Source organism: Tupaia chinensis, unplaced genomic scaffold (genome assembly GCF_000334495.1).
Source record: "Tupaia chinensis unplaced genomic scaffold, TupChi_1.0 Scaffold000144_1, whole genome shotgun sequence".
NCBI classification, from domain to species: Eukaryota; Metazoa; Chordata; class Mammalia; order Scandentia; family Tupaiidae; genus Tupaia; species Tupaia belangeri.
Genome location: NW_006159614.1, coordinates 2196891 through 2221634, shown reverse-complemented (window position 1 = coordinate 2221634; position 24744 = coordinate 2196891). Strand labels below are relative to the sequence as shown.

Below are 24744 nucleotides of genomic sequence, written 5' to 3'. Positions count from 1 at the left end.
ATGAGGACGGCTGCCAGTGGCCATCAGAGAGGGTAAGAGCTGTCTGTGTAATTGTTGCCTGACTCACCACGGACAGGAGGAGCCGGTGCTTACGAGTGACCGATGACAGGCTCTCCTGAAAGAACGATTTAATTGCTTTCAGAGAACCATCCCCCTTGTTGAACATATTGTTCAAACATATGGGAATTTGGGGAATTATTTAATGCCAAATGAACTGAAATCAGCTAATTAGATGAACTCTCACACTCATTGTGAATAGCGAGACGCCTTTCAGTAATAACTTAAACAGCATTAGGAACCCGCAGTGGAACATAGTGAGTATCAGGCCAACACGGAGTAGGAGCTATGCATTAAGTAGGCGTCAGGCATTTCCATAAGTGCAAAGTAAGTAAATCAAGACTTACATCTAACCCTCCTACCACGCATGTAGTATCTGGGTGCAGGTCTCTCGTTGGTGAAGGAACAACGGTCTCTCTCCATTTTTCCCTCACGATTAATAATAATTTGCCCTTTCCTGCCACCTTCTATCTGTAGCAATCGGAGAGTTTTACAAATGTTAATTAGAGCTCTTCACACACCTGTAGAGGCAGGTGTTACAGCATAAGATCACAGACGAGTCAATCGGAACCATGGCAGTGAAATACTGTCCATGTTCTCTGTGACCAGACTACACTTGCCTTCTTCATGATTCAGGCAGATTCAGGCCAAATGGTTGGCTCTTGTGGCATGCCAAGGAAGGAGGGGTGGAGACAAGCAGTTGTCATCAGAAATATAGACTCAGGACATGTGAGGACAGAACACTGGGAAGAGAAGCTCTGATTTGGGTGCAGACAAAAATGTATCTTTATAAACAAAGCACAGATGGCATTTAAATGTTTCCACCTTAGAGAAAGCATGACAAGGGAGTATTCCCATTCCTGTTGGAAAAAAAAAATGGCTGATTCATTTTTCTAGAACTGCTGTGAGCTAATAACAACTGTGAACTAGTAATGGCAGTGATTTCAGGACCACGATGCCGACGCTGTGGTCTAGCACACAGCCTAGTGTGGTCTGTAAGTCGGCCTTCTTGCATGGGACTTCCACTGCTCACCTTTTTCATTGTTCTCTACCCACCTGTCTATACATACACATACACACAGGGTACTTAGAAAAGTTCTTGGAAAACAGAATTTAAGTTTTAGTTTACGTCAGTGCAAAAAATTTAAATGTATGCATTGTTTTTCATAATCTGCATTTTTCATGAACTCTTGGAGACCCCTTGTGTATGTGTATAGTTTAAATGCTGTATATGAATAGAAAAAGATTGATAATTTAAGAGCCACATGTCTTTTTTTTTAATAGGGTGCATCGGCTTACTGGAGAAACAGAGACATAGAGACAGAATGCGAGAAATCACTGCCCGGGGGATGGCTATGGTGCATTCCCTTTTCCTCCATTCTCCTCTTGAGATTTTGGGCATGCATATACAAGTGCCGAGAGTGAGTTTTAAGCTACCAGGTCCGGGACTTGAACTGCAGTCAACTACATGGGGGTCCAGTGACATAAACATTATACCATCTGCTGGACCTGAGCCTTGTGTCCTTTGTATAGGAATTCCCCTTTACAAGATGACAAATTTATTGGATAAGCCATCATCATATAAATACATGCTTTTATAGATGTCTCAATGCCGTAGGGGTGTGCACTATGGGGATTTAAGGCAGCTTGGTTCAACAAACTCCTAGTCAATTCAGAAAACTGAGTAATCCTACTGAAAGTGCCACCTTGTTACCTCGATCCCATCTTCAGGAATAGCTACTGTTTCTGCTGCTCAGAGTGCTGAGTGCTTCCTGGAAGAGTTTTCCTCCAGATATCCGCACAGCTTGGCTCCCTAGAGGCCCTTCAGGTCTTTCCTCAGACGACACCTACCAAAGAGGCTTTGTCTGATGACACCTTTCTAACCGTAATACTCCCTTCCTGAGGCTGATCTTTGCTTTTCTTTTTCTCTTCAACATTCAGTTCCTTCTAAGGTATGAAGGACCTTCAAAGAGTTTGTGGGAAAATGAAATGTCCAGTTTATTTTGGTACAAGAAGATTGTGAAGTCCATGCGTACCTTTTCTGTAACACACGTCCATGAATTTGTGAAGGCTCCTTGCACTATGCTGTGCGCTTACTTTTTCATTTCTTCCCTTTGTCCCCCATGCACTAGAATGCAAGTTCCACGAGGACAGGGAATTCTTTTTCTGCTTTGTTCATTCGAATAGCCTCAGGACTGATCCTTACCAGTCGTGGGCACTCAACAGTATTTGGTTTTTGTTTGTTTGTTTGTTTTTTGTTTTCATTATGTAGCTGGTATTTAGACAAACATTTTTGTAAAAAAAAAAAAAAAAAAAGACCTGGAATGAAATCCACTAAAAAGAAAGAAAGAAACAAACAATCCCGCAGTATCAGTATCAGTACACAATTAATGAGCTGGCTTGCACAAGATTGTTGAAAGGGGCAGGCGAGCTGTGTCAGGCATTTCCGTGAATGGCGAGTAAGTAGATCGAGACTTACATCTAACCCTCCTACAGCGCACAGAGTAGCTGCAGGTGTCCGTTTCTTGAAGGAGTTTCCACTAATCAAACCTTGAGCATTTTTTAGTGTCAGATTGGTAATAAAGAACTATATCCTACTGAAGAGTATAAAAACACACAAAATGCACTGACACGAATGAATGAATGAAATGGGAAAACTCTTCCATACCGTAGACAACCAATCAATAACCACTTAATATATACCACATGCATGCACTCTATAGCAAGAACTGAAAGACTGGAAGGAAAAAGCACGGAGAAATGTGGATACTAGAGACAGGGTGGGAGAAAGGGGGAAGGCGAGGGGGAGGGAATCAAGGGGGAAAAGAAAGAAACAAAACACTTAAGGGACACAAAAATGGAAAATTAACTGTTGATGATAACATGTTTGGTAGTATCTTTGGACTAATATATAGTGTTTCCATGCAGGGAAATTCATTTTGTATGCTGTAATGATAGATAGTGATTGAGGTAAAAAAGATAATAATAATAAAAGAAAAATAAGTAAATAAAGAGAAAGCCAACCAATAAATATAGAAAACTATCCTTCAGCAATCAACCACATAAATCATTGACTTAGTCAAGAATCATGAATGGATGCTAACCTCTTGGGTGAGAGTTTGAGGAGTAATAAACAACTACTTACATGTGCTTCCCCTTAGGTGCTTCTCCATTACGAAGGGTAAAATATTACTTCGCGGTGGAGACCCAGAGCACACACCGCTGAACACAAGTAGTCAGAGTGAGCACTGCCATGTGGGATGGGACAGAAGGACACACGTCCTGTCAGGATACCCCATCGTGGGCACTCAGCCTGCCTTCTGTGACATTCCCACCACAAGTGACGGCCTGTCTCAGACGGAAGGACGTGACGAAATGACCTGCACCCTGTCAGCATCGTGAAACACTGAGAAAGGACCTAGGAACTGGTTTACCTTAAAGGACGGGAACACAAGCCGACAGAATGGAATGAGTGAGCCTGGATTTTCATTGGCTGTAACGGAAGTTACTCAGGTGAAATGGGAAAAGATCTATAGAGCAGGTCGTGGGGTTCTGTTGGCATTACTTTGCTGAGTGTGATAACTGTGCTGTGATTACATAAGGGCATTTCTCATTGAGAATATAGAAACTGAGGTGTCCAAGGGTAAGGAGACACCTCGTGTGTAATGGTTAAAAAGCCTCTAGTAGGAACTAGCAGATGCTACAATGGTTACATCACCGGGGTTCTCACGACCATGGTTCAAGTTCCCCACCCAAAATCCTGAGAGGAGGGTGCAGGAGAGGGGATTGCAGCATGGCCATCCCCCCGAGCGGTGGTTACTCACTTTCAGTCTCTGTCTCGCTGGTGAGCACACATGCCCTATCACAAAAAAATTCTCTAAAGAAAAACAAAATCATAAATGGTCCCCTCTGGCATGGAGCAGAAAGTAGGGTGCCACCACACAGTGCTGGAGCCCCTCGGGAGGCCCGGGTTCAGGTCCTTCAGACCCGCAGTGACCTGCAGATGCCGTGAGCACCTGTGATTCTGCCTGGCGAGGAGGCTTCGGGCAGGACTGTGGCACGGCGGGACCCCACCTTGGGTCTCCCGCTCCCATCATGAGAGAAAAAAGTAAAAGAATTGTTTAAATCCCACCAATATATGTGTATGTGTGTATACACACACACACACACACACACACACACACATAATTTATTTGTGTGAATCCGTATACACACAGAGAGAGAAAGGAATACAACAAATGTAGTAAAAGACTGGCATTTGTGAACCCAAGTGTCGGGTAGATGGACATTCTTTATATCGTCCTTGAATTTTTTCCTTACATTTGAGATTATGTCAAACTGAAACACTTTTCGGGCCAGCACATAGTGTGGTGGTTAAGGCACTCCTACATGGCCAACCGTGGTTTGAGTCCCAGACCTGGTGGCTTGCTTCCTCATCCCCACCCCACCCCCCACTGCTTGTCAAATTAAAAATATAAGAATAAATAAAATGAAATAAAAACACTTTTTTTTTTGGAGAGATTTTTGCTATAGGGCACGTGCGCTCGCCAGACAGAGAGGGACAGCCAGAGAGACAGAAAGCGAGAAATCACTCCCCAGGGGGATGGCCATGCCGCAGTCCTTTCTCCTCCATTCTCCTCTTGGGATCTTAGGCACACACGCACACGCTCCCGGCGTGAGTTTAAGCCACCAGGTCCGGGATCTGGACTGCGGTCGACTACATGGGAGTCCAGTGACATAGCCATTATGCTAACTGCTGGTCCCAAAATAAACACTTTCTTTAGTGAATGTATAGACCCAGGGAGAAGTTTTCCAGAATTCTTACAAGGAAACTAGTGGGGCCGGAGATGACAGAGGGTGATGGAGGCATGGTGGCTAGCACTGGGGTATGGTCCTCCCTGCACCAAGCATGCACTAACATTCTGTGGCACCCCACACAGCAACGCCAACGGGAGGACATGTCGAAGGGATCATACAAGGAGGTGCCAGCTCAGTGTGGCCCATCAGGAGGGGCTCTCTTGTACACTCTGCTTCTGCACATAATACTCCTGACCAGGTATGGCTGTACCCTCAACATGCCTCTGGCACCCATGGTCCACCTGACTGATCAGACAGCCAGTTCCAAGTTCATTGTTGTGGCCGCCACGCTGTGCTCAGTAATTGTCGATACCTCCCTTCTTCCTAATGGTCTGTTGTATAGATTAATGCAGGTTCAGCCACCTCTACCTAGAGCATCACTCAGGAGCCCAGGCAGGACAGGGAATACAGCTTTACTATGTCAGACCCTGGGTCAATATATAATTAAATCATATTGTAATGGAAGAGACATAAAAGACAGATAGATATGGAAGCTGTTCTTAGTCTTTAAAATTAGAGTTGGGAAAGCAAGGTGGCTCCAGCCTCCTATGGTTTTCTTCCCACAAAGTCACATAGTTTTAACTAGTATCATCCTCTCTCTGTCCTCATTAAAACCGTCAAATCTTTGGCCTAGGTTGCTGTAATTGCTGTGAATAAAAACCATGCTTTTGGGGTCTATTATTTCTGCTGCTCTCTTGGAGTCAGATGTCTGTCTCACTCTGCAGTGCTGAGCAGAGATTTCCGCTTAGCTCAGGAAAATGGCACCACAGAACCTCCTAGAGAGAAGAGCCCTGGAAATCCAGCATTTCTCTTCCGTCACCCTCAACACTGTGACTCAGTGTCCTGAGGACTTTAATGCTGGAACTGGTAGGTGTGATTGAAGAACATAGACTTCTAGAAACAGAGGGTAGAGGATGAGGAGGAGCGTAGAGGAAAAGATCACAGTTGTACAAAATATTTATTGGAATAGACTTTTTTTTTTTTGGCCTTTGAGAGCTTCTAAAACTGTAATAAGGTTCAGAAGTTCTGGAACAGCTTGTTTAAAATTCATTCTTAGGTACCAGCAATGAAGATTTCGATTTGGTATTTCTGGAGTTGGGCACACAAACTCATCTTTTTTCACTTGCATTCGCTATATACAAGGAGCCCCTGGCAGTAACCTTTGGGGAAAGTAGTGAAGTTCCTAAGAAGATATCCAAAGCAGAACCCTGTGTGCCGGGGGCTGGTATTCTGTCAAAGGCAGGTTTGGTTTTCCAAAGGCTATTCTGGTGATGGTCAAGTTTGCTCAATATTAAGGCTGATACTACTAAGATGGAAAATGTAACCACAGGCCAGCCAGTGGTGTGATGGCTAAGGCAGCTGAATCCCACATGGTCGACTGTATGATTCTAGTGCCAGACCCAGCAACTTGGAAAACATGCCAGGCATGTGTGCATGCATGCCCAAAATCCCACGAAGAGAAGAGACTGCAGCATGGCCAAACCCCCTGGAGCGATAATTTCTTACCCTCCCACTTCCCATTTCTCTCTTGTGAGAGCACTGAAAGAAAAAAAAAAAGTGCAAACAAACCAAGCAGAAAGAAAATGGAACTTCACAGGGATGGCTCCCACACCCTGCTGTAAGCAGCATGGATATTAGGGAGAAGGATATCAGCCGGGGCTGACTGGCAGTAACTTGGAATGATGTTCTAGCTCATCCAGCCATTATATACCATTAGTTGGGGCAGGGACAGAGGCTGTTAGAATAGTGGATTACAGCAAGCGGCCAGCACAATTTGCTGAGGACGGAAGCACCTGGCTTTACTATTAAAAGGTTTAAAGATGCAGGTCACCCGCTCGGTATTATCTGAAATGGAATCGGAGGAAGGAAGACGGCACAGGCAGGCTGAGGTGGGAGGGGCACCATATATCCCGCAAGGAGCATCTGAATTTGAGCAGCAGCGTGGAGAGATGGAGCTGTTTGCATATGTTAAACGGCTTTAGTTTGCACACACATTCATAGGCTGTTTACCAATTAATATACTAACAGAATCACAAATCATGTGTAAACCAGCAGTTCCTAGACACAATTTAAGCCTCATCTTTCATGCAGTGTCAGGCCTGCATTAAGCTTGTTTTTAGAAGTAAAATGAAGGCTCCCTGAGAGTGAAAGGTGGTGGGGGAGGGCGCAGAGTAGATTCACACACCACTTTGCTGTGACATTTTTCATAGCTACGATGTTTACTTATTTACAATTTGAATGGGGAAAAATGGCCTCCCCTAGAGGGAGTCAGGGTCCTACCTCAGGAGGTCATTTTGTTTTAGGATGGTCAAGGATCGAGGAATAATCAGGCCCCCACCTGCACGGTACAGATACATGGGTGCAAAGAGATGGGGCTGAAGTCACCTCAACTCTGGGGCAGAGCTGGGCTGGACTCTCCCGCCCTGTGAGTGGTGGAGGGGTCTGTGTGTCAGGGCAAGGCGTGGGTGGTGGGAAGAACAAGGGATGTGTCCCCTGGGACATGTTCTCCACACTGAGAGTTTGAAGGTGAAACGCTGGCATAGAGTTCAGCGTTCATTGGCCCTGGAGGAAGCTTTCCTAAAACAAGGTCAAACCTGGGCTGGACTAGTTCCCGGGACCGCCCTACCACACTTACAAGTTTATGAGGCTCCCATCCTGACGTCATAGAAGTTACTGAGATGAAATGAAGCTGCTGCAGGGGTATATTCCTTCAGAAGCCTTGAGGGGAGAATCCATTTCTTGGTCATTTTCAGTTTCTAATAGCTGCCTACATTTCTGGGCTCCAGGCCACTTCCTCCCTCTTCCAGTCAGCAGAAGGACCTCTTCGCGTCTGTCTGACTCACAAACTCCCGTCTTGCTCTCATGGTGACCATTATATTGGGTCCACCTTGAGAAGCCAGGCCACCCTCTCTTTCTCAAGTTCTTCTATCTCAATTCCATCTTCAAAGTCCTATTTGCTGTGGAAAGTAATGTATTCCCAGAGTCCAGAGCTTCAAGTATTGTAGTCTTTGGGGACCACTTCATTTGCCTCCACCAGGCTGCTCATGCCTTAAAACACTCTGAAGCCACCTCCTGACCCACCATTGTCCCTCAGACTCACACCATCTGCGTCTTTTCACCTTTACTTCTGGAATGCCCACCCTAATTTCCAACTCCATCTCTGCATATAAAGTCAAGGAGTCCTAGGTTTATCTTAAAGACTATAACTGAGAGAGTTAGGAGGTAGGTAGTCCAGGTTTTCCAAGGGCTGTGTGACTCACCCTAGAAAACTTGGAGGCCGATTCAGTGTGGGCTGGTGTCTTCTGCTGGCATTTTTATTAGACCGTAACTAAGTGAAATGGAAAGGGTGATCTATATTAAATATCTTAATAGGACAGGTTATTTCTACTTCCAGCACAGGCAATAAAAGAGATGGCACATACAAATAAAAATAATTACAGTACGTGGTGCTCCTTTACAATGTGCAATCAAACTCATGGGCCGGTGACTTTCTCCTTATTGAATTAAGGTGCACCTTCCATTCAGCTCCATTAACAGCATTCTCAAACCATTGTTAACTTGTCAATGGCATCTCTAATTAAAGACTCTTCTGGGCTGCTCTAATCACGTCACATTGTGAGCCCACGTGGGTTTCCATCGCATTCTGATTAAGAGATGGCAATTCGTACTGATGGGTGTTTATGAACCAAGGGCTGTGAGGTGGAAGGGAAGGTGAAGAGCATGGGGTGGGGAAATTCTCCTTCCCAAACTAAAAATAAAAAAAGACATATCTTAAAATAACAATGTAATGGGACCAGCAGATATTGTAGTTGTTAATGTTGCTGGACTCCCATATGACTGACTGCAGTTCGAGTCCTGGACCCGGTAGCTTGAAACTCAAACTGGACATGTGAGCATGCATGCCCAAGATCCCAGAAAGAGAATGAAGGAGAAGGGACTTTGGTGTAGTCAACCTCTCTGGGGGGTGATTTCTCTCTTTCTCTCTCACCATCTCTCTCTGTCTCTTTCCAGTGAGCTCACATGTCCTATGGCAAAAATCTATTAACAAATGACAATGTAGTAATTCACTTTTCTTCTCCATATTTTCCTGTTTACCTTTACTCTCCTCACTCTTTGGGAGGACAATGACTACATTGTAACCTAAATGACTTTGGGAAGAAATTACCATGCTACCAGGGATAAGAGTACAATCTTCAGGTAAAGGCACATTAACCCTCCAGGCCATTAGGGAGCCTTCTGATAAATGCCCCTTTTATTATATTGCATGGCACTGATAGCCTGACAAAATTATGAATTTTCTTGATGGCAGAAATTGTACTCCTTGGGATCAGCAGATGGCATAATGGTGATATCACTGGATGCCCACGTGGCCAGCCACAATTTGAGACCCGGACCTGGTGGCTTTGAACTCACACTGGGCACATGTGCATGCATGCCCAAAATCTTGAGAGGAGAATGGAGGAGAAGGGATTGCAACATAGCCATAACCCCCAGGGGGTGATTTCTTGCTGTCTCTCTTATCTCTGTCTCTCGGGGGAGCACAAGCTCCTTGTACCAAAAATCTCTTAAAAGAAAAAAAAGAAATTTTATTTCCACCACTGGGAGAAACCCCTCATATTTGTTTATTTTTGGTAAGGTAGGAGGCACCTCTCCTCAGCTTCTCCCATGCCTGCTAAATGTGAATGCATCAATTGGGTTCTTCCAATGAAAAACTCAAAGCAACAAACTGGATTCAAATCTGTGACTGACCATCAGACAGAAACAGTGATGGTCATTCCATTCATCATTGTCCAACAAGGATGGCCTGCAGAGTGGACAGGAATGAAGCTTGTTCTAAGGTCAGAACTACTTGCTCTGCTTGACTGGCCATGGCTCTCCTGACCTCAACACTGGCCCACCTGGACTCTGCTACTGGGACCCACATACGTCCCTTTACAGAACAAAGTACAGGCAGAAATTGTGAGTAGAGGTAGCCTCAAGGAACTGACACAGGAAGTCCTGTGTGTGTTCCCCAGGCTCCCGGATATACAGTGAACCATTAGTAAGTTTGCTATAATTCAATTCCCTTTCCTCTGGATCTAAGGAATGTGGTAGCAGGAAAAAACCCTACCTCACTGGGACAGAGCTAAAGTAACTTCCATTTACTGCCGAGAACTTCTGTTACCTATGTAGTTAGAAAAAAAATTAAGGGTAGATAAAAAAGTGATGTCAACATATAGCATTTAAATGGTATCTTATAATGTACAGTGGACCTCCATTTTGTCATCCTAACCACAATCCCCAAACACAATTCATAATACATAACATTTACAGATGATAAAACTGAAGTATAGTGAAAGAATGACACAAGCTGCTGCAAGGGGGACTGGAACTCTAGCCTCTGGAACTCCTCTGTTCACAATCTACCGTGCCCTCACATTGTCAGTGATTCCTCTGATTCCTTCTTTCTCGTGCAATGCCAGTGCTTGCGTCTACACTATTCTCCTGACAAGCTTATCACATTATCACTTCACTCTGGTGAGCTCCAGGATCCGTGTAGATTCTTAGCAAGACAAAGAAAACAAAGGAAGGTGGAATATTTCACTTTGAGCCAAACAGGTAAGCACAATCTACACCCAGCATCACGACGTGCTCCTAGAAGTAGGACTGTCTCGCCGGCTCCAACCAGCAGCTGAATGTGGAAACTGATTCAGCCATGTCCCTTTTCATGCTTGGTTATACATATTGGGTTTTCTCCCCTTTTATTTATTTTTTATTTTTATTCTATTCCTTTCCTTTCTTTTCTTTTTCTCCCTTTCTTTTTCTTTCTTTTTTTTTGTAAGTCAAAGAACTGTGTTTATTCCCTGGAAAGAAATCCAAAATTGCTCCCGTAACAACTATTATCACAAAGTCTCAAGTGGCCTTCAGCTGGCAAGCCTCCCTCTACTAATTAATCATCAATTCTCAAGGCAGGATTCTGGGACTTATCTTCGACTCCTTCATCTCCCTCACTTCACATTAACACACACACACACACACACACACACACACACACACACACACCAGATCATGCCAAGTTCCTCCCCAAGTCACTCCCAGCACTCCTCATTGACAGCAATGTGGGGATTAGAGAATGGATTTATAACTTTCATAACAAGAGACAAGGACACTCAAAAACAGAGTGACTATGCTTTCTTGTCCAAACTAAGATTCTTCTGAGGGAGCACAGAAACACCATTTACAACCGTGTCAAGCAAGATGAGGCAGGTTCTCTCAAGGAGGAAGCCTGCGTGATGAAGGTTTGAGGTGCGGTGGATAACATATCTAAAATGTACAGAAGACCAGTTCTCCTAAGTCTGCAGCCTCATCTGTCCCTATTCATGGATTAATTCCAGTTCCCCCAGGGAGCAAACAGGATGCTATGACCCAGTCCTAGTCCCTTGTCCCATCCTCGCCTCTCTTCCGTCATACTAAGTTCTGCAGTTTGTGAGTGTTGTCACCTACTGAGACCTTCGCCGGGCCTGTAGGCAGGACTCGTTTCTCTGCTCCCATGTCTTCATCACCCACATGCAGCACTACAGTCATCACGCATTGAAGAAACCAGGTTTGCTCAAGGGACTTAATCTACTACAGCACTGGTTTTTTTGGAGAGGTTTTCGCTATAGGGCGCGTGCACTCACCAGACAGAGAGAGAGACAGAGAGACAGAAAGCGAGAAATCACCCCCCCAGGGGGGATGGCCATGCCGCAAACCCTTCTCCTCCATTCTCCTCTTGGGATCTTGGGCACGCCCGCACACACGCATGGCATGAGTTTTAAGCCACTGGGTCCGGGATGTGAACCGCGGTCGACTACGTGGGAGCCCAGCGACATAGCCATTACACTAACTGCTGGTCCCCTACTACAGCATTTTAATGGTTTTGGTTTACCTGGCAATCATTAACAACTATGCTCAACTGAGCCCTCGGTGGTGGCAGGGTGCCTTGAAGATGTTTCATTTCAATTTTAATAATTTTCCAGTAATATCTAATTATTAAAGTAGTTTAGTTTGAAATTTAAAACTTATTTTTGTTTAAAACTTTAATATTACATCTGATTCAAAATTCCCTCCCTGCCCCCCCCAGTACTCACAGAGGGCATGTTACAGCACATCCACATACATGCAGATTGCACACATGTGGACATGAGTGCACACACACACACACACACACACACACCCCTAGATGCAGTGTGGTCTGGAGTGCAGAGGGATGTTGTCCACTTCCTCATGTATCTCTTGTTCCTTGAGTTTATCCCTATGGAAATGTGGCAGAGAAGAAAGAGAAGGAAGACACACACCTCCTTACTTAATTGCCTGTGGCAAAGTGATGCCTTTTGTCTTGAAGTTGCTAAGGACAAACTGGCCCTCAATGGACTGAGAATGGACAGGTGGGGACTCCAGAAGTCCCCCTTGCAGTGGTGCAGGTGGCTGAGTGCCCATGCTGCCCTTAAGCATCCGTGGCCCCTCGTGAGTTGCATCCCATCTGTCTGCTGTCTCTCTGGCTGGCGCATCCCATACCTGCTGTCTAAGTCCTCTGCCTCGCACAGCATGGCCTATGGAAGACCTGCGGCCCTCCACCTCACACACCTCTCCAGCCCACAACTCTTGACAAGCATGAGAAGATTCTCCACTTTTGGGAACATAAGTCTGCAAATTATGGACGTGTGCTTCGCCACTCTCTCTGGCTCTGTCACCACATCTGCTCTTCTCACCCCACCCCTTCCATTCTCTGGCCACACATCAGCAAATGGGTAAGCAAGGAGAAAACCAGGTACCAGTGCCTGCTTGCTACAGATGACCTGCATTTTATGAGTAATTCCCTTGGGGCGACTCTGTTTGGCTCTGGAGATGTCAAGAGGAAGACATATGTTATATCTGCTCTCCTCCCAGATGGGCCTTCTCTTTTTCCCTCTTCAGGTCCCACTCTTACACCACTAGGGAGGGAGCGGGCATGGTGTGTGAGTGGGGGTCAGCTGGCAGTGTCCATGCTGGGGAAATGGTGCTCCTCACGGGTTCTGAGGGAAATGGAGAACTAGCCTCGGAGTGTCAGTTGGCAAATTTCTGAAATTAGGGTATTTGATTATTTTTTCCTGATCAGTTCTGAGCTTTGTCAATTCTAGGAACACAGAAAAAGTCCACTGAGTCCTAAACCCCACCGTGGTACAGATTCCACCAGCCTTCTCCTCCCACATACAGCCACATTCTTCCTGGACTGCAGTACTGAGTCTCTCGGCACTGACACAGCTATGGATTGAACTGAGCTCCTCATATCAATCATGAACACTGTTGGAGAAGTCCACATCTTTTTGCAATGAGAACGTGTAGTGGTTTTTGCCTGAGCCTGGAGAATTCATTGAGATAGAACCTACTTGGGAAGCTCCTCCGAGCCTCTCAGCCTAGAAAGGCAAACCAGCCAGTCAGGGTGGCCAAGTTTCTCCCTGTAGCAATGTCCGGGCAGCCCCCTGCGGCCAAGGTGCGGTCAAAGGCAGGTGCTCTTATTTAGAACTCAAGAGGCCCAGCTTTGCCCGAGACCCTGTGCTAACTGGGACAGCCTGACTGGTAGAGGCACCTTCCCTTCTGAGAAGCTCAGGCTCAGGGGCCCCAGGAAAAGTGTATGCATTTTCCTTTTTTCTTGGAAAGGAAGGTTTAGAACAGATCCCCATGTCTGCTTTGACATAAAGAATAATTTACTGCAAGCAAATTTATATCATAAAAACTCATTTTATTCACAGAATGGCCAGTCTTTTAATCTCATTGATAAAAGATGAACATATATATGTTTTCTCCTTACTCTTCTAGAAATGCAGCCCTCCCGTGTCTGAGTGTATACCTCCTCGGTTACATGTGACACGTACAGAGGTGTGTACAGGTGTGTTCAGAGCTTTGAGTGTTCTTGCTGCTGTGGTATGAGAATCACAGGGTGATATTCCACAGGAGCAGCTGCACTGTAGTGTCTGTGAGTCCATTACTCGGGAAGAAAGTCTACCCTCTTTCCTCCATTTCCCAGAGTTACTTTCTTTATTTCCTAATGTAGCATTTGGCTTTAAATCATGCTTTGCTATTAAAATCATAGTACCATTAAAACACCCTAAAAATTGATGTTTCACGTCATCATCATCTTTATCCTCAATGTATCCACTGGGGAGACCATACCACCTGAGAGCTAGAAAAACCAGAAGTAAAAAGTAGGTGAACGATCCCATCTGGGCTGAGCCCAAATTCTAAAGTATGTGTCCTGTAAATTCTTCAGTAAGATGACTGACAACATTTCTGATTCTAGCCTAAACATTTGGATAGAAATATACACATGATGGTGTAATTGAAAAGGAATCAGTGTTTGCCTTTGCTTTCATTTTATTGCTTCTTAGAAGAAAGCTCTGTATCACAACCTTCGAGTCCAGTTCCTTCTCTGCAACTATGGGGAGGGGAGGCTGCCAAGGGGCTAGGCGGGAGAGGACTGCATGGCTGTGCTTCCTCCGCATCATTTTCTTATCATGATAGCTATGATAAGAATCTCTGAAAAATGATCGTTGGTATTTAATCCCCTTGTTTGAATACCTTAATTTTATCAAAAATGATCAAAACCTGATTAAAGTGAAGAGGATAAAATTTTTCCTATAAAAATTCCTAAGGAAATGCCAAAGGAAAAAAAGAGACAGAGAGAGAGAGAGAGAGAGAGAGAGAGAGAGAGAGCGCCCCTAAATCTTTCAAATTCAAGTTTAGGGAATAAATCAGGCTGCTAAACTTTTTAAGAATAAGCCCTGTTTTGATGCCTTCCAATCTTAGTGGATTCAAAGAAAACACACACACAAAGAACGACCCCTGTGGGAGGATGTGACTAACAACCACCTCCTATGTTTCCTGTTTCAAATGGCTGAGATACGGGTGGACCCGTTACCCTGATTTAATCATCACATGCTGCTTCCATGTGCTGAAAAGCCACATTGTAGCCACTGTCAGCTTAGTACAAATTGTTGATTAAAAAAGAAAAAGTGGACCAGCCTGTGGCATAGGGGTTAAGGTGTTGAGTTCCGACACGGTCAACCGTGATTTGAGTCCTGGACCTGGCGGCCTGAACACCATTCCAGGTGCATGTGTATGTGTGCCCAAATCCTGAGAGGAGGATGATGGAGAAGATGGGATTACAGCAGGGCCATCTCCCCTCGGGAGTGATTTCTCACCTTCCCTCTCTCTGTCAAGAAGATGGGATTGCAGCAGGGCCATCTCCCCTTGGGAGTGATTTCTCACCTTCCCTCTCTCTCTGTCTCTGTCTTTCTCTGGGGATCACATGTGCCCTATGACATGATCAATGCTGATGTCCTTTCCTCGCAGGGACGTTCGGGAGAAGAAAACAGGAAGCATGATAAATGCTCATGTCCTTTCCTCGCAGGGACGTTCGGGAGAAGGGCCCTGAGCCAGCGCTCACAGACCCTCAGTCCAGGAGAACGCCAAGAGCTTCGCACCAGCACATTCTTCTGGCTGTCCCCACTTTATGCTGCTGCTTTTCTAGGAGGCCACCTGAGTCCCTGTGATGTCACCAAGCGCCCTCTGTTACGGGAGAGGCAGTCATGGAATCCAACCTTGTCCCGTCTGTGGCGAGGCCAGGGGCAGGGCTGGGAGCTCATCTCTTAGGCAACAATCTGGCACTGGAATGACTGGAACCTGGAAATCTCTGGGCGTAGCCACTCGTAAGGATCCCCCAGCACACCCTTGATGTAGCCCTGGGAAACTGGAGCCTGAGCGCGGATGTCAGGACTTCTAGCCCTTAAGCCTGACTTCATCAGGCTAATTCCCACATGTCCTCTAAGACTCAGCTCATGTGACAGCTCCAGGAAGCCTCTCTCCCCTCCGGCCCCTCTTGGGGTCTCTCTCTGGAATGGATAAGGGCCTGCTCTACTTCCCCTCTGCTTCCAGTGAAGTCCTCCACTACAGCAGCAATCACACCGGATGACATTGCAGTCACCTTTCCAAGTCTGGGCCCCTCTGTCCCTGACTGAGCGTACACCTTGCCTCTGTCTTGTTATGAGACACAGAGACATGAGAATATGACGTAGTCTATAAAGGATACATTGGTCACAAAAATCTGACAGTGGTGACTAGTCCTGCCGCAACCTATGCACTTTTTGTTGGTCTTAATTTTCGAATTTATAAGTTAGGATGATACAGGCTAAGCATCCCTAATCTGACTGAAATGATCCAAAACCCAAAAAATTTCCACTCACTGTCATGATGCCATAAGTGGAAATTTCCACATCTGACTTACATGGTGGGTTGTAATCACAATGCTACAACATGAAAATATTGTACAAAACTACTGTAGGTTGTGTGTATAAGGAGTATATAAGACACATCCTAACCTTGTGTTCAGACTTGGGCCTCATCCCCAAGATATCTCATTACATACGTGTTAATATTCCAGACTCCAAAAAATATAAAACATTTCTAGTTCCAAGTATTTTGGATAAAGGATACTAAACCTGTATTATTATTATTATTGTTATTATTATTATTTACATGGTTGACTTGATTAAAATGCTCTATCAATGCATTAATGTATCTATTAGGTTTTCTTTTTTGAGTTTATCACCTTTTAGATGGTTCTATCTCTATTTTGCTAGGTCTCTTGCAATCCCATGTCTCTATATGGTAGGCACCTGCTATTGTTTTCCAGATGAGGATACAGAGGCTCAGAGAGTTCCATGCACTTACCTAAGGTAGTATGGACGACAACCTCTGCTGCCTGCATACACACACTTTTAGATGCTGAGCCTGAAAGTTTCCTATCATGGTGCACAATAAGATTCAGCCTTGAAGGGAAACTCATAGTCAGCATTTCTTCTCTCAGCTCTGTAATGTATCAACAGCCATCCACACCCATGACTTCCAGGCTCGGTTTGATCCTGTCTTGCAGAGCTACTCCAGAGGATACATTTTCACAAAGGTCAAGATTTGGAATGCCATGTCAGAAGGCAGTTTCCTTACAGTCTACACCAAGGAGAGGCACACTCCCTTAATCCGTAAGCACCAAAACTGGAGCCAGATATCCTGAGTTCAAATCTCTGCTCAGGCCCTTGAGTAACAACTCCTGGGAAAGCAGCTTAGCTTCTTAGAGCTTTATTTTTTGTTTCTAAAATTGGTACAAAATCCTTTTTATCAAGACATTACCATGGGGGTTAAATGAGTATGTCTGTTGAGAGTACTTTGTAAATTGTACCAAAAGAGAAATTATTACTTTTTCAGGGATGTGAAGTCCCCTTCTGGCAAACCACTGAATCCACACATTTGTACAAAAAGTCAACAGAGACAATTTCCTAACACAGAACTAACTGAAGGTCCAGACGGCTGGAGGAATTTGGAAAAGACTTGTTACGATGGCTGTTTATAGCTAAGACACTGAATCAATCGAAGCACCCAATGACTGATGACTGGATTGAGTAAATGTGGCACATATACACAAAGGAATACTACTCAGCCATAAAGAACAGTGAGATCCTGTCATTAGATATGAACTGCATGAATTTAGGAGATTTAATGCTAAGCAAAATAGGCCAGACTATGAAAGAAATGGGCTAGCAGGTAGTGCGAAGGTTAAGGCACATAGTTGACCACGCTTTCAGTTCTGGGCCCAGAGGCTTGAAACTCATGGTGGGCATGTGTGCATGCATGCCCAAAACCTTGAGAGGGGAATGGAGGAGATGGGATTGCAGCATGGCCATCACTCCTAGGGGTTGATTTCTTGCTTTCTCTTGTGAGTGCACACACTGAACAGTAAAAATATCTCTTTCAAAAAAGAAAGACACACATGGTATATCTCTGGTCAATACATACTAAATGTCTGTGTTCTAAGTAGAAATTGAAAGATTCAAAGACACAAGGGTAGGACTACTGCAGATACCAGAGACAAGGAATGGGAGGTGAGAGAGGAGCTCAGGAAAGAGCATTTAACAGACACGAAAATGTAAATAGGTTATAGAATGGCATACCACAATAGCAATACAAAAAAGGACATTATCAATCATATATACATATCTCAAAAAAATCAACCTAGTAGAGTAAAATTTGAAGGTACACAACATAATACAATGTCTTGTTGAAGATGATGAATATGGTCACATCCTTGACTCGATTGTCATTATGATATAAATGCTTTAAAACAAAACACATTGTATACCACAATGATGTACAACAATTAAGTGTAAAGAAGAAATTATAAAAGGTTTAAAAAGATGAATGTTCAAGTCTGGAAAAGTAGGGAGAGCCGAGATGTGGAAGAAGGACAGTGATTTGTCCTTACTGGTGTGGAAGATGAAAACAGACAATGGGCAACTTCACCTAAAACTCATCCAAACACTAAGTATAACCTCTGAGAGTACTTGATTATAGGGGCTGTTTTATGCCTTTGGTTCATTCCACAAAACATGTCCTTGAAATACAGAATTTGGAATACAGAATTTGAGTAAATGATATTAATATCAATCCTAGTTCTGCTAAGTTGTCACTCTGCTACACAGGGGAGATAATTCAGAAAGGGGTAACAAAACAGTATAATTGACTAGGAAAGGGAATAGACCTTATTTAAAGAATTTTTTAAATTTAAATTTTATTTACTATTTATTTGCTATAGGATGCATTCACTCACCAGAGAGAGACAGAGAGAAAGAAAGCGAGAAAGCAAGCTGCCAGGACTGGGCTTCGAATTGTGGTCAGCCGCGTGGGAGCCCAGTGCTTTAACCACCACACCACCTGCTGGCCCCTTCAACCTTATTTAAATACCGCGTGAGGATATTGGTGGAGACCCTCTGTGGGGTTTGTGTGGCAGTGACAGAGGACCATTAAGTGGCGTTCTCACACCTATGAACTAAAGGCAGAAAACTGTGGCGGCCCCAGCAGCAGCAGCAGGGAAAGGTGCTGGGCAGTGCATCCCAGCTCCACACGCCGAGGGAGACAGGCCTTGTTCTCAGCTCAAGTTCAAGATGAAGGACGTGCCGCACATGCACATGGGTTTCAGGTGACATTGCTCAGAAAAGGGGACATGGGCCTTTTCCTGATTAATCACGAGGCTAAAAGCTGAAGAACTCAGATGCAAGCAGTCTGCTGGCAGGAAGGGAAAGATTCATGCAGCATTACAAAGGCAGCAAACAGGGACCAGCAGCTGGCATAACGGCTATGTCGCTGGACTCCCACATGGTCGACCATGGTTTGAGTCCTGGACCCAGTGGCTTAAACTCACACTGGACACATGTGTGTTAGCCCAAGATCCTGAGAGAATGAAGGAGAAGGGATTGTGGTGTGGCCATCCCCTCTGGGGGATGATTTCTTGCTTTCTCTCTCTCCGCCTCTGTCTTTCTGGCAAGCGCACACACCCTATAGCAAAAACCTCTCCCCCTCCCCTGCCAAAAAAAAAAAAAGGTAGCAAACAGGCATTTGCTATTTTCAGTACTTTGGTGAGTAGTCTGGAGCCTCTCACAAAGACATGAAGACTGCCCTGGAAGTAAAAGGCCTGGAGCTCAGAGGCTGATCATTTCTTAGGAGATAACATCGGGGAAGTCTGAACGACCCCAAGAAGAGCATGGACTGCCTATGATTTTGTTGTCTTAACAGTTTAATGGATAGAAAATGCACAACTCACAGATCTAAGTCTTGTATCAGCTGTTCTTTTTCTACCTCCCTTCCTGAACAGCAACAGTGAAGTCACACCTTAGACGGAGATGGAGGGACCGAGCTGGTTAACAGAGCGTGACAAAGCAGATGGTGTGCTGGGGGAGCGACCTGGGTCTGATTTACAAAACTGAAGGTTGCCTAAGGCCAACCTGTCTTTTGAAGTTTTCGAGGTCTAGAAACTTCTTAGATGTTCTCCCTCTTATTTTAAAAGTGCAGGATATCCAAGTGGTAATTCATTTCCAATATATTTGAGCCATTTTATTTAAGCCCTTGTATGCTTAATGCCTTTGTCACGTTCTAGCTCTGACCTTAAGAAGTGGCAGCTTCTAGTAAGAAACAGGGATTGAGGGAAATGGCAAATTGGCGCCCTGGAAAATGTGAAATAGCCCTGCGTGCATTACTGTGTAATGAGGTGGAAGACACTGGGGAGAGGACTGCAAGGGAGGAGCTGAGCACAGACCCCCGGGATTGGCTCCGATGACAAAGGGGTGTGGAGGAGGGGGGTTGACTGGGTTCTACCTCTGCGTGGTTTTGGCAGCATGATGTGTATAAAAGCATGTGTGTAATTGACCTCAAACAGGTATGGTTTTAAAGCAAATCAACCAACTAGATAAGAAAGGAAACTTCATTTTTAGGTCTGCTTATCTGCTCCATGTAGGAGTTTTGGTGAACTTCAGACCTCTCTGAACCTCCATTTCCTCCATGTTCCTACTGGTGCTATTTAGACCCCAGCCTCTTTTCGGGTATACAGCGAAGCTCCTACTGCTACAGGACTGAGGAAGTCCCATGCAAGCCCAACATGGTTCGGTCCACACCAGGCTCTGAGAGCAGCGCCAGCAACACTCCTTCCATTTCTCCCTCCTTACTCCTGAGCTCCGCGCGGGAGAGGGTTAAAATCACTGGGCACCAACAAATCCTTTTATGAAACCAGCTATGAAAATCTGTGTAAACCATCTGTTTCTCTGACTGATTTTTCTTCCAGTGTTTTTCTTTCATGTGTTCTTTGCTAACAACAGAAAATCTATTCTAAAATAACCAAGATGTTATGACTAAAAATGCCAGAGGTATATATCCAGCTTAGGAGAGAAATTGCTTTCTAAAGAGGAGTTAGGTTTATCTTGTGTGGAGGAAGGCAGCCTTGCCACAAATATTATAGTTGCACTAAGAAAATAACCAACCACTTTCATTAAAAGAGTATGTGACAAGATTTGTATTTGTTCATGTAATTGAATTTAATGCTGCTGAAATTTTTCAGACCTGAAAGCTAGAGACATTTAGACCATTTTTTTTCCCTTGACATTGAGGAAAACTATCTAAGAAATTGTCTCTCAGCCCATATACAGGAGGTCTTCTGCTGACCTTCAAAAGGTCATGGTCCACCATGGGATATATTTGCCTAGAACCAAAAAGATGCCTCCAGAAATATTTTTGTTTTCTTCTGAGAGGAAGACCATGTGACAAGGTCCACATTTATAGAGAGGCTCTGCTATGACCTGCTGTTTCTATTCCAGCCAATAGTATTGCAAGAGGATTTCCCCATCAAAACCAAGCAGCTCACTCTCACCCACACGCCTCCTTGCCTCATTGTCGTGGTAACGTGGGGCTTTCTGCAGGAGCCCCATCCCTACTGAAGGTGCTCCTGTCTCACCTGGGTTCACCTTGGTTGATGGACATATAAATCTCCCATGAATTCTCCTCTGGGATGGCTCCATGTGGTATGAGTAAACTCACCCCTAAAAGAGAAAAGGCCAACAGGTTACTCACAGATTTCCCAATGATCTTGCAATGAAGACCTCACTTGCACACATTACAGAGGCTCCCCAAAAGGGCCTCCTCATGGTAATTTGTGAAATGCCAATCCTCAGAAAGTCTAAGGAGCCCACATATCACAATCCGGTAGAAAGCACTGTAATGGTGACCTAAGGAAGGGCACTCTCTTCCACTGAATACACAAATTAGTTTTGTCAAAGATTTCCCTGCATTGTTTAATCCTCTTAGAAGACTGGATGACCTAAAATAAGGCACTTATCAAAAATATCTGAGAAGAGTTTATCAATGTGTCAGTAAATCTGCTCCACAATTTAAAAATACATTTCCCTATCTTTTCTCTATCCTTTGATTTGCCTGAAAAGGTTGCTGGGATGACAGAGCTCTAATACTTCGGTAGAAACAGGTATGAATTGTTAGAAATTGTGCATCTGGAAGTATGTTGAGTGGTGCTCAGTGGAGCACTGTATTTGTCCAGAAAGTGACAGAAATTAAAAGTACCTGATCAGTGTAGGAAAGTCATAGGTTATTGTGTAGCCAACATAGCCTTGAATTTGCAAATGGAAGCTAGAACCAAGTATAACTTAATCATGTTCATGTCAAGGACAAAGTGACAAAACTCAGCAGCTAATTTAGAAAATTATCTAATGCAGAGAAGGGAGGTCCAGGAGACCACACCCACTGCCTTCAAAATGTCCTTCTGCCTCATGAACACTATGGAGAAATCTTTCACTTTGGCCAACAGAGGAAGGTCTGAAGAGGGCAGAGAGTCTCCTCCTTGTAGCTTCTTGTTACACAAAAGAAACAGAGCGACAGCGATACCTGTACTAAATACAATCTCAGGGCCTCCTCCTATTCTTTGAATAACATAGCTCTCCCTTTTCTACCTCACATTAGAGCTAATGTTATCACTCAGAAAGCTTTCAGAGTGCTGATGCTAATTCAAATCTAGAGATGGCAGGCTTTACTGATACCCTTCTATGGGTCTGTCAGCAGCTACAGAGTCTAGAAATTCAAGGCTCGTTGCGAAACAAGTTATTTGTGATTCACTTTTAAAAGCATTCTTCAGTAACAGTCTAGTTATCATCAGTATCTTTCACTAGCACTAGGACTGAAGCACATTTAAATCTTGCTTACAGCTTCTCAGCAAGGAGATCTATTTACATTTTGGACCTTAATGTCAATAGTAAGAGAACCATAATTGCCATACTTAGGAACCTCCAGTTAGGCTCCTCCTTCCATTTTCAATTCTTCCTTAAATGCAGTTGCCACATGAAGTGACCTCCATCGCATATCCTTTCTTGCTGCTGAACAGAAGTTGTCCAACATGGGAGTCCATGTGTTTGGAATGTCAACCTGAATGCATGCCCTTGAGATTTTGCTTTCTCGTAGTTTGAGGCCCTCTTGGCCATTCTGACCACAGAAACATGCAGTCCTTACTCCTGGGTGTGGAAAAGCAGACACCATCATCAACCACTGATACATGCTACATTAATAGTGCTAGCTCAACCCCTGGTAACAGAGTAAGAACTCAACAGACGTACCGCAAATGCATGAATAAGTGAATGAATGAATGAGGACCACTTAAAGTTTTGGGTAACAAAGCCAGGAGGCAGCATGGTAGTTAAGGCACCCATATGACCAACAGTGGTTTGAGTCCTGGACTAGGTGTCTTGAAAGTCACACAGGGTGCATGTGCATGTGTGTGCAGTATCCCAGGAGGAGAAGGGACTGCAACATGGCCATCTGCCCGAGGGAATGATTTCTCATGTTCTCTCGCTCTGTCTCTCTGTGGCAAGCTCATAAACCCTATGTCAAAAATCTAAAATAATAATGATAATAATAATACTCTGTGCAATGTTATGTCCTACAGGTCACCAAGAAGAAGTGTGTGAGGAACAGGAGCGAAGGCTGTCTGCAGATCCCTTTCATTCCTTTCATGCCAGCATAATCCCTTGTATTTAGATTGAAATATTGCTTGTACAACTCCTAGATTCAGCTGGAATCTACAGAGTATTAGCGCTTTCAGCTATTTTCTCTCTTCTTCAATCAGAAATTGTATTACTAGCCTTTAAACATACACACAAGCTGTATGTAGAGACTAAAGGCAGTCCAATATAAAGGCCAAGGTCATGGGGTGTGGGGTGAGTTCTCAGTTATGAAAAGTGGGAGGCACAGGGGAAGACTTTATGCCAACAGTCCCCTAAGGAAGTATCTATTTTCAATATGTCACTTACCAGTTATCTCTGATTAAAGAAAAATATACTCTCCTCAAACTCCACCTGCTACCCTGACAGCCTTTTATTTGATATGACAACAGAACCACCTGTCTGAGCTTCCTGTTTCATATTTTGCATAATTAATGATTTCTAGAGTATAGAGACCACTCCAGTCTTTTCGAGAATCATTTCCAGGTACCATAAGACAGTCAGGGATAGACAGCATTAGGACAATCTAATGTCTGTGCCTCATGTTCTTCACACTTTGACTCCCTAAGGCATATTTTGCATTCATGTCCTACAAATAACAGAGCATACATTTCGATTCCTCACACTCACATTTTCTCAAACCTTTTGCCAGTGAATAGCTCCAATTTTGCCCCATGCTCCTTGTCACAAGTTTTGAAATCTCTTCTATCATGGAGGAGCTACTCAGGACTCATTGAAACTTTATTTTCAACATGAATGCTCCTCAAATCAGAGGAAAACAAGTCTCTAGTCCATTGTGAATTCATCTCCTCACTCTCTTTAGTGAACATTAAATAAATATGCCCAAAAAACTGGGCTGGTTTAGGCATATCTTCCATGTATGTGTATGTACATATACACAGAAGGCATCTTGGCCAATCTACTCAACCAGTAGCTAATAACCAATCTACTCAATGACTACTGAGAGACTTCTAAGTGCCAAGCATGAGTTAGAGGAGATAAGGTAAATGTGCAATAATTCGATGTACAACTCTATGTGTTTCTGATGTGTATATCCTATTTTCTTTGTGAGGGCATGCATTTCATCTTTTATTTATGTTAATCTGACCCATACTTCTCTAACTCATGGATTTTTATGGGTAGGAAAACTATGGTTGGCTCATAGACCCTCCTCTCTATAAAGTACACCATGAAGAACGGCATCCGGGGACCCAGCAGTTAGCATGATGGCTATGTCGCTGGACTCCCATCTAGTCGACCGCAGTTCACGTCCTGGACCTGGTGGCTTAAAAAAACTCACGCTGGGCATGTGTGCATGCGTGCCCAAGATCCCAAGAAGAGAATGAAAGAGAAGGGATTGCAGTGTGGCCATCCCCCGGGGGGTGATTTCTCGCTTTCTGTCTCTCTGTCTCTCTCTGACTGTCTGGTGAGCACACGTCCCCTGTAGCAAAAACCT

The 24744-nt window shown here is 44.3% G+C and overlaps 1 protein-coding gene across 1 annotated transcript in view; it reads right to left on the bottom strand.

The window, feature by feature from the left end:
- UNC5D (unc-5 netrin receptor D) overlaps nt 1–24744 on the bottom strand; it is a 274310-nt gene that overhangs the window by 48318 nt on the left and 201248 nt on the right. The window contains exon 15 of the mRNA XM_027770563.1: nt 21242–21326. Coding sequence (XP_027626364.1) covers nt 21242–21326 — 85 coding nt within the window. The remainder of the gene's footprint in view (nt 1–21241; nt 21327–24744) is intronic.